The 14,287-nt window shown below is 42.0% G+C and overlaps 1 protein-coding gene across 2 annotated transcripts in view; it reads left to right on the top strand.

Moving 5' to 3' along the window:
* LOC106749636 (low density lipoprotein receptor adapter protein 1-like) overlaps positions 1-14,281 on the top strand; it is a 68,381-nt gene extending 54,100 nt beyond the window's left edge. For both annotated transcript variants that reach the window (XM_014629295.1, XM_014629294.1), the window contains exons 3-6: positions 6,774-6,886; positions 10,829-11,070; positions 12,306-12,460; positions 13,796-14,281. In XM_014629295.1, coding sequence (XP_014484781.1) covers positions 6,774-6,886; positions 10,829-11,070; positions 12,306-12,460; positions 13,796-13,987 — 702 coding nt within the window. In that variant the 3' untranslated portion in view covers positions 13,988-14,281. The remainder of the gene's footprint in view (positions 1-6,773; positions 6,887-10,828; positions 11,071-12,305; positions 12,461-13,795) is intronic.
* Positions 14,282-14,287: the final 6 nt, after the last annotated feature.

Genomic DNA, 14,287 nt, shown 5'->3' on the forward strand with positions numbered 1-14,287 from the left:
CCTTTTGTATTGTCGAGTTGCTCACAAGCCGCTGGCAGCCGGATTCTACGGTCGGCGATAAAAAGGAAGTTCCCGACAAAAGTTGGATCGTGCAATTTGCGATCACGTCTAATGTGCGAGTTCGAAAATGAACAAGAAGTAAAAACAGAAAAAAGAAAAAGAGGGTAAAAGCGACAAAAAAGATGCACGAAAAGCTACGGTTCGCGCAAAAAGCGGCATTAATTAGAGTCCGCTTGTTTGATCCAACTTCCGTCCGTTCCGTTAATTACGATTCGACTTTATGTGCAAGAAATATCGCTAATATCGCATGCGTTAACGAATTTTGTTTTTCCAATGCGCGAGAATATTGTCGGATACGCGATTTTGTATGCTTTATCGGTTTAGTACGGATGCTAATTGTCGAAGAATTATGTAGGCGAAAAATATTTTCGACGGATTTATTGTTCGTGGAATTTCGTCTGATTTAAGCACGACCAATTAAATATCGGTAATTCGTATATGAGAGAAGAGGGAAAGTGGGAAGAATTGGAAGAAAGAGGGAGAGAGAGAGAAGAAATAAATAAATATATATTGAAATATTAAATTTTGTTGTGAAAATCATGCCGACTAGGTCAGAGACAAAGTGGCGACAAAAATAATTTCTTTGATGAATTCACGGATGATGATTGATAAAAAAAGAAGAAGAAAACAAAAAAACAAATGAAAGAGAGAAATCAATCTCATTTGCGAACGAGTTTTCATCAGTCGCGATTTAGTTTCACAACGAAGCGAGATCCTTATTGTGTATAACGCAATTCCGCGAGGTAGCGAATTTATGCGATCGCAGTGATTTGAGGGAGGTAGCATGATTAATTAATAACGAAAGTTCGCGCGCGCTTCATATAATTCCAATTTCGAAGCGATTACGACTGGGGTATCGCGGAATTACACGGAATTGCAGAAAGCGGTAATGCACATATTTCGGCAATTTCCGGCATAGTAATTAACGAGAGGGGGGATTTGCTCCCCGGCTCTCGCGCGATAAAAACATACACCAGGATATTTTCCATGGTTGACACGGCAAATTTGATTTAACGACGTTCGCGATAAATCTATAATTTTACACGGTAAAAACATGAATTATACGCGCTTTTGGCGTGCGACGTTATTTGCAAAATAATGATCCCGGGATAAAAAACGTATTACCCGCAATTTCCGCGATATGTAAATATCCGTGACAAAAGATCATTTGTAGAAATCTCGTGAACGCGAGGCGCGTCCGCGAGTGCGAAGGAGAAATAAAACGGGCCAAGTCGTTGAGTCGAGACAATGGAAAACGCAGAAACATGGCCGCCGATGACGCCTCGCTCATAGGAAAAAATGTTATATTTAATTTAATAGATTTCTCACATGTCTCATACGGTCCACACCACTTTTTCTGTCAATTTCACACAAGGTACTTGAAAAGTAACACAAATATTGTGTAAAAAAAATGAGCATGAAATTAATATCCATAATACATTAATCGATATTGAAGTGTAGAATGTGTTATTTTAACGCTTGGAAGTGTTATTTTAACACATATTCATGTTGAATATCAACTCGACACAAAACATTGAGAAAGCACAAAACACGATATGTTAAATCGACACACGAGTATGTTAAAAAGTTAATACAAAAATTTTCGCAAGGACCAATTTCAACACACGCAGAAAATTGTTATTTACTGTGCTCGGTGAGCTCGATAATTTTAGCGTGCGCGAGGGCCGTGTGTGTTTAGTGCCATGTAATGCTTTCGCCCGCGAGTTATTTAGCCACACCGTCCGCGACGCGGACAAACCGACCGCGAATTTTCACGAGCAGACGACGCGGCGAACCCGTCTCGATTCGGATCGATTCAAAAGTTTGCCGACAGTTCGCAATCGTATCCCGCGGAAACTTCCCGATCAAAGCGAACCGCGCCTCGTCTTTCCCGCTAATTGTCCCTGCTCTTCCCCCCTCCTCCCTCCCCCAATTGACCCCCATCTCCGTCTTTTGTACCTGGCATAATTGCATCCATTATTGTTAATTCCTTCGCGAAGCGGCGCGTTGTTCGCTTCTAAAATCCGCGAATCAAAGGGACAAGTTCTGTCATCCCATGGAACCTTCTCTTTCTCTCTATTTCTCTCTCTTTTTCTTTCTCTCTTTCACTTGCTCGCTCGCTCGAGACTGGAAACAATAAATCCAATCTCCCGTCGGAATAATTGATCGCGTCACTCGCGCACAACGGTCCCTTTTATTCGACTTCGACTTCTCTCGAACGCGTTGATTAACCCATCCCGACGTAACTCCGGGCTTATTACACACGCCGATGTTCGTTGTCTCAGGCCGTTAATTGAGACGTTTTTGCCGCGAAGTTGGAGATAATGTTATTCGCGTGTCTAATAGCATCGCCTTGCCACCGTGTCGCAACCATAAGCGCAACTCCGCGTAACTTATGCCCGCAAGTTCCCGCTGATAGCGCTATTTGGTGTTTGCGAGCAAGAAGCTACTACACGGATGGTACACAGGCTGTCCTAAATTATATTATGTAACTTGTCAGGATCGATTCAGACCAGTGCATACAAGCTGTTCCTCTTCTCATGGTCCCGAGCGTTTTCGCGAAGAAGAAATATCTCATTTCGCGTCTGCTGTCCTCTCGCAAGGGGAAGGACATCGCGCAGATTGGAATGTTTGACACGTTCGTTACCAAGGGTTTATTCGACGGACTCTTCCCCACAGACTTCGTATGTTTTTTTACGTAATTGTTTAAAACAGGCTTAATTTGATCATGTGAGCAGGACAGAAACATTTTTAATCAGAAGAAATTATTAAAGGGCCGATAAAAGCATTTTAGTGCGATAAAATCCAAAATCTCTAAGCAACACCTATAATTCAAGGTATTGTTACATTAATGTAAATGTAAATGAGAGAAAAAGTTAAAAAATAAGCTCTGAAAATATTCAATCAAAAGAAATTATTAAAAGACCAGAAAGTTCTATTATAATTAATGTAACAATATCGTGAATTATAGATGTTGCTTATAAAATTTTTGATTTTATTGCATTATGCGTGCATCAGCTTTTACCGGTTCTTTAATCATTTCTGACGATTGAATATCTACAGAGCTTTTCCATTAATTTTTTATTTCGATTATAAAAACATTTTTGCTGCCGCACATATATGACGCTAGTCTCTCGTGGGCAGATTGTTGCATCATACACGTGTGGTGGACGTTGGTAGCGAGCATATAATTGATCGAACGGCGGAAAATGTGCGGACATTTGGTTTCTCACGACAATCTTGGCTTACGCGCAAGCTGAATAAGCGCGATTATTGCGCGTATGTTTTCAGGGATTAAAGGTGGTTATTAAAAAATAAACGAAGAGAGGGAGAGAGAGGGGAGGAGGGACGAGTCTTATACCACATTATCTCATTAACGCTGTAAAGCTCGTCCTTTCCTCGAGAGGACTCGTTAATCTGTTGAGAACTTGTCACGATTATATTTCCAGGGATTTTCCTCGAGCTGAAGCAAATATCAATTCTCATTTCGCCTGGACCCCGGCAATTGTTGTTATTTGCAGCGAGGGGCAGGCGGGCAGGATAGAGGAGAGCGAGGAATTCAATTGAAAGCTCGACTGCTTTGTGGAACAATTTTATAAAGTAATGTCGCGTTAATTGATCGTTATGAAATCGTAAATATGAAATTTAATGCGGGGCTCGCCTTTAGGAGCGTATAATTAGCCATCTCGTGTTTTATCACTCTAATCATGTTGATCGAACAAAATTCGGATTTCCAAAGAATCAATTTCTCGCGTGCATGTGCGTATGTGTGTGCGCACGTGCGAAGCAAATATTTTTCGTCTTCAACGTATCGGTCGCGGTATTAATTCGAGGCGAACGGCGATTTTTATCAAATATGCTTTCTCTCTTTCTTACACAGAGAAAGTTGTTTTGGATTTATTATATACGTTTGTTTAGCTTAGGTTTGTTTAATATAAACAACTTAAAATTTAATATCAAATGTTATATAATTTTAATTATATAATTATAACATAATCTCATTTAAACGAAAATGTTATTTCATCTGAATAAACCATATTGTTTGAAACGATAATATTATTTAGAGGAAATAATTCAATCAAAAAATTTGTCTCATTATACATTAAATATTGTCCCGCTGATACAAAGAAGTTCTTTAATAGTTTTCTAACATGGTATTACTCCTTTCAAACAATTTATTGCTTGTGAAAAATATTATAATATTGGAGAAAAATACGAAAGAATTATGTTATTTAGTGTTAAAGATATTTATTGTTGAGGAACCAAACAATCCTACTTGTTAAATTAAACATCCGTTTGTTTGCTCTACTTCAACAGACAAATTTGCTTCAATTAAAGAAATTTGATTAAATCCAAAGAAATCTTTTTCTTTGTTTACGAGCAGACAAATTCTCATCGCCTGTAATACTTCCGCTGTATCCTTAATTCTTTATGTGCCTTTTTATGTTCCTTCTTTCGAAGGAATACCGGATGAGGGAAGCTCCAATTTAAAGCGAATTACATTTTATGTCGCTCGTAATACACCCTCGCCCGCCTTGTCTTCAAGTTAAATTAATAATATCGCTTTGGTGCACGATTAATATATTATCGAGGAATCCCCCTAATCGAGCTCTCTTGAGGAAGGATTAGAGGAACCTGTATCGTCTCCGATTCTCTCTCTCTCTCTCTCTCTCTCTCTCTCTTTTCCTCCTTCTCTGTTTCGCTCTGATTACATATCCGCGACAAAAGGGGAGCCGCTCGCAGGGATCCGCAGGAGAATCGCGGGATTAGGATGCGTCCTGAAATTTCGCGCGACGTTCGCGATTAAGGCGGGATATCTGTGCGAGTATGCGCGGAGTTAAATCGTTAAATGGACCGCTTAATCCGCGTGAAGCCTCGTAATTGCATTGCCGCGGAGCGCGCGCGCGCTCGCTCGCAACGGGCTCATCGCTTAGCAGATGAGATATTTGATCTCCGAAAAAGGTAGTAATATCGCGCCCCGTTTACCCGGTTCTATGCTATTTCAGTCCCCGCCGCTTACGCGAATACCGCGTCCAACTATTACAGACCCCTCGGTAAACATCGCCTTCTGCTCGTGCAAACGGCGAAATGATTGCGGACGCAGCGATAGAAAAAAATCGATAGGAATTCGCCGTTCAGTCGGATGATTCGCCAGCGAATAATCGTTCCCGTTCCGAGACACGCTCGTGGGCGATTTTGCGGAATACAGAGTAGCTGGGGAGATGCGTTGTTCCGTTTGCCTTCTGTGGATCGTCGGAGAACCGATGCCGCGAGAGAACGACAGTTGTGCCGCAGTGGGAAATTCATTGATCGAACGATGGACGAGAAAATATTTCGTGAACTGTTTCGTCCTGTTTTTCCTTCTGCATTCCGTAAATTCGTAAAGTTCCTTACTCTGCCGTTCTTTCCCTTATTTATTGTTTTATTTTATCTTTTTTTTTATGGTATACATCAAGGAGAAAAGTTCAACTTTAAAGAGTAATTTACCAAACTTTGCTCGGGCGAAAAAAATTCGTTCGAGCGTACATATGGTCGATTGAACAGATTTATACAGAATGAGATAATAATCACAAGAATGGGAGCGACTTGTTTTTCTCACGTCTCTTCGTTTATTTGGGAATATTCCACTTTTTTCTTACTTTTTCAAGAATGAAACTCATTTTTCTCACTATTTTTGACAGCTAAATCTCTCCCATGTCTGTCATTATCACCCCGGATATCTTCGAAATATAAGAGTATAGGAAAATAATTTATCTGACAAAAGTTACATAGATATCAAAAATTACATGGATGGTCATTACTTCAAACACTTTCTATGAACGTAAATTTTTTCCTCTCCATCTATCTAATCGTTAATAAGATATTTTTATTTTTCGAAGATATTCAAGGTGATAATAATTATTGTCTCATTCCATGTAATTATAATTAATTCGATAATTGTGATTTGACCGGCAACTATGTCAACACAACATATTATCAAAACAACGTGTAATTTACTCAATGAACACAATATTTCCTTGAATGAGGATGACTGGCCATTTTATCGATCCAGTCATTTCTTTTTCTCAGTGTATACATTATTAGGTTTAATTATGATTTTCATGCTGACGATTTGTGCGAGATTCGTACGCAATATCAATTGGCATTTGCTCATCATCGTTTAATCGAATTTCAAGCATCTTTCTTTTACACTGCAGTTAAATATTATCCACCTAACTTTCTTCCGTCTAATATTTGTTCTTCCCTTTATGCTTTACGTTCTGCTGAAAGTAGGTATATTCCATCTATATAGAAAAATTTAATCTATAAAATACTTTTAGTACAAAAATAATGCAATAGAAGCAGTATCGGCACTGATGCATCGCTTTTTGGTTAATATTTCGATATAACGTAGTTTATTATTGTATACTAATACTTAAATCTTTCAATAAAATTATTATTATTATTATTATTGTTTACCTTTCTTATTTATTCCTTTTATCTATTCTTTTTATTCGTTTTTATTTCCTTCCCTCCCGCTGCCTACGTTCTATTTCCGCATGCAATATTTCTCTCTTTCAAATACATTCTCTCTTTTCTGTAACGCACCATTCGCTGCGTTAAGGTTGCACAGAGGAATCGACAGAACAAAGTTACTTTTGCGGGTCCGCTAATGAGTGGTAGCTCTGGCGTATCATCACGTTTTATCTCGTCCCTTTCGTCGTTTGTTACAGGCAAAGGCAAGCGGAAAAAAGCTTCAAAGGGTTTCCCTGGCTGTGAGTTTGAGAGGGATTAGAATGACGGACCTGGCTACCGAGGAGGATCAGCTTCAGGTGTCGATATACAGGTAGGAGCCTTGGACCGATAATCGAGTATAGGGGATTAGTAGACCAAACGGGACTAACGGTTCGGTGTTGCTTGACATTGATTAAGATATCTAATGACGAAAACATCTAACGAGTATCCCTCCGCAAATGTGTCCATTGTGTTCTGCATATTTGCGAATAGATTTTCTGCAATATTGGGAGCACGCAGAAAAATATCATTCTATTGTTAAGAAAAGTGATTGTTCAGTTTACTTCCCTTCTTTTAAGTAATATTTATCTTTAACAAAGAATATTTCCTTGTTAATGGTTTTAAAACATGTCGTCACAAATTTTAGGATAGTTCATTCTCGCCCGCTCAAAAGGAGAATTTATTCTTATTTCAAGAATATTGTAAAACTTTATCAAAGAAAGAGAGAAAAATTGAATTCGGTTAATTTAAATAAACAACCGGATTTTTGTTTCATTCAGAATATAATTTAAATAAATATAATATTTACGATGAACTTGTGATATATTCACGGATATATAATCTTATGAGATACTTTGAAAAAGTTACATTTGCTTGTATGCAATATTTTCCTGTGAATCTTCACCGTGGACCTTTCCACGCTTTGATCTTTCCTCAGGGATGAATTCAACATTAACCTCTGAAAACATGATTTAATTTTTACGTGACATCTGTCAATCGTGTGAGGAAATTTCTCTTCTTCTTAAGGTATTTTACGATGACTATTTATTCACAGTAACGTTTGTTATATTTTCGTCGACAATATTTGAATTTAGCGAAAGAAATTAAACGGGACCAAACGTACACACGTGTCTGCATCCCCGAAGAATTTAACGTCGAGATTGAAACCCACTTTATCTCGCCTTGCCGCAAACTCAGTTTTTTCGGTGCGATTCGAGCGGTCTATATGAAATAATCACATTGCACACTAATATCTCTTCTCTCTCTCTCTCTCTCTCCTGGATTTCGGTTCGCGCGAGAAACGGACGCGACGCGCTCGCTGATGCGAGGAAAATATATCGAGAGTACGAGGTTCGCGCGCGCGAAACACAATATGATGAGAAATCGTTTTTTCGCGAAACACCCGCGGGCCCGGTGGACTGAAATTTTAATCGTCCTTGGATGGAATTGGCACACGTGCGCGCCCGTGAGTCGCATCGGTATACTGCGCATCCCGCGCGTTACTTGCACCGATTGTATCCGATGTACATGCACCTGAGAGTATATGGAAAATCCCAGGTAATGACAGTGATGGTAATGCAACGGGCGACGCGACGCAATTTCGATGCTCGCGTTGCGGGAAATTATCGGCGCGGCTATTTCCGATCCGCCACCGGGAAACTGCAGAATGTAATCTCCCACGCATACACACACGCGCGCGTGCACGCGTCCTCTCTGTTTCCCTCTGGTCGTAGGGTCGATGTTCGATTTCGAGAATGCGCGATACTTTCGATCCCGTTAACGGAACATTACGCGAAACGCATAATCGCGTATTTCCAGCCGCTCCTTATCGCGTGAGAAATGAATTATCGGCACGTGGAGAAACGCGATTTTCATCGACCGTAAGCCGCCGAGGGACGTTCCGACAGAGTCGCGCCGAATTTCCGCCTGGCGACCCAACGAGACGTACTTTTCCCTCGCTCTCCTCCCTCACGGTAATGATCTCGCGGACGGACTCCGTTTAGCCCGGACGCGAAATTCCAACGAGGGCGGCGGCGGTGGTTTCCATTGTTACGCGCAGCGAACCCGCCGGGCTTTGTTCCGCCGTGCATAATGCACGCGCTGAAGTGGCGAACGAGAAATTTCACGGGCGGCGCAAAAAAGGGCGACGGGGCCGAGGGTGGTGGTAGACGTGTCGGTTATAAATTCCCGTAATCGCGCGCGCCACCGCGTACCTCCGTACCCAGCGTCATTAACGGCGAGTTAATTAACCGCCGCGCGAAGACGCGCCGCTGAATGAGATTAAGCTGCGTGTCGGATTAAGCGTTAAAGAGTATTATTTCGTGGCTGCCGGTGTTATCGACTTTTGGCCGACGCCGTGGCCATCGCGATTTAAAAAGGAAGTGAGAGAGAGAGAGAGAGAGAGAGAATAGAAGAGGGAGAGGAAATTAATTAGAATAGGGAAAGAGAAGAGAAGATAAAGGAAGATAGATTTTTCGCCAAAAACGAACTCTTATACGAAGTTATTAATTATTTTATGACGCTGTTAGAGAGAGAAAGAGAGAGGGAGAGCTTGTTAAAGAAACCTCGCTGAGGCCGACGTCAAGCCCGTCGTCTGAAATAAAGGATAACGGGACTTTGAAGTTACTTCCGACTGCGCGAGGGTTCTTTAAATGCCGGTTACGTCAATGCTTCCGCCCTTTTATAAGCGCCCGCGGTGCATCCTCGGTGCACAGCGCGACGACGCTGCCGCCCTTTGCATATTACCTCGGCTCCCCCTTAGGAACCGTCTAAGTGCCCTCCGGCAAACTTTCGACTGCTATACACGAATACTGAGCGACATAAACGGAAGAGACCGCTGCCGCCGCGAGCGGTGAGCGCGGATTTGCATTAGTTGCATCGGCCGCGCGCGCAGAAGCCTAAGGGCCGGCGTTGCTGGCACTAACGCGAACCACTTTTTTTTAATAGAAAAAAAAGAATGAGAAGGAATTTGTAATTCTCTCTTGATAGTTCCGTTTTAATAACGTTAGTATACGTTTTAACAACGTCAGCTCCGTGTTCATAGACTTCGCCCGAAAGCATCTCGCGAGGGATACTCGGAGATTTGGATTTCGAATCGGATCTGAGTTTGTCACTTGTAATCATTTTGCACAGAGTGAGAGGAAATGATTACCGCCTTGAATATCTCCGAAATATGAGAGTAGACGAAAAGTGTATCTAATAGAAATTGCGTTGATATATCAGCGGTCATCGTTCCGGGTACTTTCCGTAATTGTATTCTTCATCATCTTTTCAGCTAGCCGTTAATAAAATTTGTTTAGTTTTCGAAAATATTCCAGTTGATAATGGTTATCGTTTCATCTTGCATGTGTAATATTATATTTTTAGTCGCGATTGTCCGATTAAGTCAACATATTTCGCAAAATTATATAATTCGCTGATTAATATTTGAAAGGGAAGGGAGGAATAACATTAATATCAATATTGAAGAGGATCAGGAACAAATAGGAACCAGGGACATTCACTGAATTGGATAGCAATGTAATGACTTCCTCTCTTCTCTCGATGAAGCGTTGATAAAAAAATCGTTGTATGATCAACCCTCGTCGGCTCTTGCAAGTTTATTAATCAATTCGCTCCATTCAAAACCCAACAGAGTTTTATTCTTTAAATTTCTTGGAGCGAAATCTCATTCGAAAAATAGAGCAACCACCGAGTCATTAAAATTTTAGTGACTTTTCGCTCACATAAAGTGAATTTTCTACTCTGAATCGTCAAGTGAATATTTTCACTCGAAATTGAAAAGTGAATCTTATGCGTGTGCTCTACCGTTACAGGATTCACTAATCGATACAAACATTCGCTTATACGTCGAAATCCATCCTAAATTCGAGTGAAACATTCACTCCAGTGATTTCGAATGGCGGTTTTCTCACTATCGCTTCGAATGAAAATATTCCCACTTTTCATTTATTTCGATTGAAACCCCATAGAACTTAAATTTGTATGAATCGTTAGTCGAGATTTGTCTCACGTGAGATACGCAGATCTGAATTTGAAGTTCGATCTATAAGTTTATTTATTTGAATCATATGATACGCGTGATTTAGCACGTGATTAGATTTGCAATCACGATTCCGCTAAAAACTTCACATCTAACTCTAATCTCAAATCTGAATATATCACTTGCGACAAGTTCCAACTAACGACTATTAATACGGGTCTTAGGGTGTAAAATAATCATCGACGTTGACTTAATGATAACTTCCGTGTTTCTCGTCCCCGTTTCTTACAGGATCTCCTACTGCTCGGCGGATGCGACGCACGACCACGTGTTCGCGTTCATCGCGACGAATCTGAACGAGACGATGGAGTGTCACGCGTTTCTCTGCCCGAAGAGAAAAATGGCGCAGACCGTGACACTGACCGTGGCGCAGGCCTTTAACACGGCTTACCAAGCTTGGCAGTTGTCACAGTCCGATCCCAGGATCCATCACACGCAGGACAAGAGTCCACCGCTGACGGGCGACAGGATCGGTGAGGGCTTGCTGCTATTTTTGTGTCTCAGAATTACGAATTCTCCATGGCGATTTCAATCTGTTATCGCGAATGATAATTCCAACTTTTTCCATCCCCCTTCCTACTCGTAAGTGTACACTCAGAAAAAAATCGGTCGGATCGACAAGATCACGCGTTTATGTAACTGCTTAGGTCGCTGACCGATCGTTGAATCGGTTGATAACTCGTTACAGCAACTGTATAATTTGTTCAATAGACTAAACGTTGTGCTTGACAAATTTGGTTCGTTTAAACGGAGTTTCGTTGATCCTACCACTATTTTTTCTCAGTGTGCGGGATTGACGCGCGATTAGAGGTGCTCATGAGGAAAGTGACTTTCACCAAAGTCCAATTAAATTAATCGATGAATAATAATGAGAAATGCCAGCGCCAATTTCCAACTCGGTAACTTATCGCTCAATAATATCGAGAGTTTGTAATTTCTCTCCGTGCTAGCAGGATAGAACAGGTAACGCTTGACTGACGGCAATTTTAAATCGTCGACCGGCTTAATTGGACTTTGGTGAAAGTCACCCTAAGGCCGAATTTACAATAGGTGTAACGAACCTATAGCCTTTTACTCTGAGCGGCTAAATTGTAACGTAATTTCTAGCGAAGAGCGTTTTCAGTGCTACCAGACGTTACAATTTCCAAGATTTTAGCGTTATTGCGACTTTCGGCAACGCGGAAGGCGCCTTTTGTCGGAAATTACGTTACACTTTATTGCTTAGAGTACAAAAGGTTAAAGGCCTTACCATATACTATTGTGAATCACGAGCGGTGTAAGTCGGTGCAACTTGGCGGTAAATCGAGCTCTCTTCCCCTCTCTCTCTTTCTCTCTCGACTGCGCGGAAAATCGTCGAGCTCTAATATATCGAGCATTCGGGAGCGCGCGCGCGCCTGCGCAAAGAGAGGCCGGTGGTGGTCGTGAAGTGCAATGCCTATATGCGCTCTGCACTTAACCCACCGAGAGTGCGGATATTGTGGGGTGCTTTCTAGCCGGCGAGCGAGCCAGGAAATTGTGCGTTAATATGGGGATGGTACACACACCGCGAACGCGCGCGCTCCATTAAGGCTCGCGGGAGTGAGAGAAAAGAAGAGCGTTTCTTACCGCTATCGGTGGGCGAAATTTCCGCGCCGAGTTAGCGCGAAACGAATCAATCCGCCGCAAACGACGCGTAACATCCCTCCAATCACGCTGCTTTCGATCGCAGATAACAACGAGAAGAAGTGCACCGGCGGCGAGACCGGCAAGAGCACCGGCAAGGTAAACGAGCAGAACAAGCAGAACGGCCAACGACACAACGACAGCCAGAAGAATCTGCTGATCGATCTGTCGAACGAGCCGAAGCCAGCGGGAAATTCATGGGTAAGCGATGAAACTCGCGCTCTCGCGCGAGAAAATGACTCGTCGCTATCATCGGTTGCATTTCGGATTTCTTGGAATTTCTTCTCACATTAGCGAATTCGCAATTCAAGCTGTGGCCATTCCCAAGTATCTTATCGTATAAATAGAGTAAAACGTCTCTCATTTAGTTAAATAATAATCGGGTTATATGAGCGACGAATTTAATTAATAACAATACATTTATATTCGTTTCATTAGCTGATCGTATTTCTGAAATAGAGCTCCCTTTAGCTAAGGAAATAGATTTGACTTTATTATCGCCGAAATAAGAGACGGATGATTTTTCAAAGGAACATCTTAGCCGCCACGGTTACACCTTAGCTACGCGGGAAAAATAATTCCATTAGTGTAACTGCATTTTCCGTTGTCTGGGAACCAGACGGCAACTCAGTTGTGGAAACAGAAAGAAAAGATTTACGTAGGAAGTTTCTACTCAGTCAATTGCTCGCAGTTGTCTCAACTGAATTTTAATGCAGCTCGTTGATACAAATACTCTCACGATCGGTCGTAACAGAAATATCATTTCTTGCCACCGAATTTTCATTTCCTATCGTCGAATTTTTTTCTGGTCCTTATTCAGTTGTAGGAACTGAATTTTTTTCGTATAACTATATATATATATAAGGTGTCTGTCATCATGTGGGACGTCCATCATATACTTGTAGTTTAAGATAATGTGAACAAAAAAGTCCTGTACGATTTTGCAAACAACACGCAAATTTTCGAGTTATTAATTAAAGAAGCCCCTATACGTGGCCATTTTAAATAATTAATATATATATATATATATATACGACGATGGATATCAACTGATAGCGAGATGGATATTTCTTTTCGACGTGCGATCCTGTGTCACTTGCCGCTCGCTGCGTTACTCCGCCTCTAGAAGTCAGTTGATGCCCATTGTTGTTAGGAAATCTTCCGAAATAAGCCATTTTTCTTTATACAGAATCCGGCCTACCGCTTCCTGTGCACCCATTAGCTCATACAGAATAATTAATTCCTCATTAACTATTTACTATCAACTATTGCGAATTTTGCAAAACGATACGTGACTTCTGTTCAATTTTACCCATTCTACTTACGTATCACGGATCTCCAAAAAATGATCGAACATCCTGTAAATATAGAGCTTTTTCTGCTGATATGTTTTCTTCACATGTAGAGTGTCTGTCTCTCCCACGCTGCATAATCTCACTTTCCATGCTGCATAATCTCATTTTGCTTCGTTCGTTCGCTGAAAAGCACCGAGAGGAACGTCTCGTCCCCTCGCTCAGCCGAAAAACGCGTTTGCAGGTGTGCTTCGAGGAGGACTCGGACGTGAAGAAGAACCAGAAGAAGAACACGGCCAACAGCATCCCCATGACCACGCTGAGGCATACCAGCGCGTCCACGCCGGCTCACCACGTGGTGCCCCGACCGAGCACCGGTTTCAAGGTGCAGAATGCCTGGGGCGAGTCCAGGTCGGTTGACCTGATGTGCTCGTAGCAGGGATAGCCGGCGGCCGACAGCTTCAGGGACGTGCCGTTGATCACCGGCCTCTGGAAGCACCTCTCAAACAACGGCCAACCGAACAAGTCCAACCAGGGCGACCGTTAGCAGGCTCTACTACCGCGCGCGCGCTATTATTCTCCTCGTCGCGGTTCCGAGTTCGCGAAGAAGCGAGGACTCTCGTCGACGAGATCGCACGTTATATCGGTGCATTTGTTTCCGATCGAATGCTGATGATGGCGGATAGTGGCGAGAGAAAGAGAGAAGGAGAGAGAGAGAGAGAGAGAGAGGGGGGGG

The sequence above is a fragment of the Dinoponera quadriceps genome, unplaced genomic scaffold, assembly GCF_001313825.1.
Source record: "Dinoponera quadriceps isolate SergipeBrazil2010 unplaced genomic scaffold, ASM131382v1 scaffold4133, whole genome shotgun sequence".
In the NCBI taxonomy this organism is placed as follows: Eukaryota; Metazoa; Arthropoda; class Insecta; order Hymenoptera; family Formicidae; genus Dinoponera; species Dinoponera quadriceps.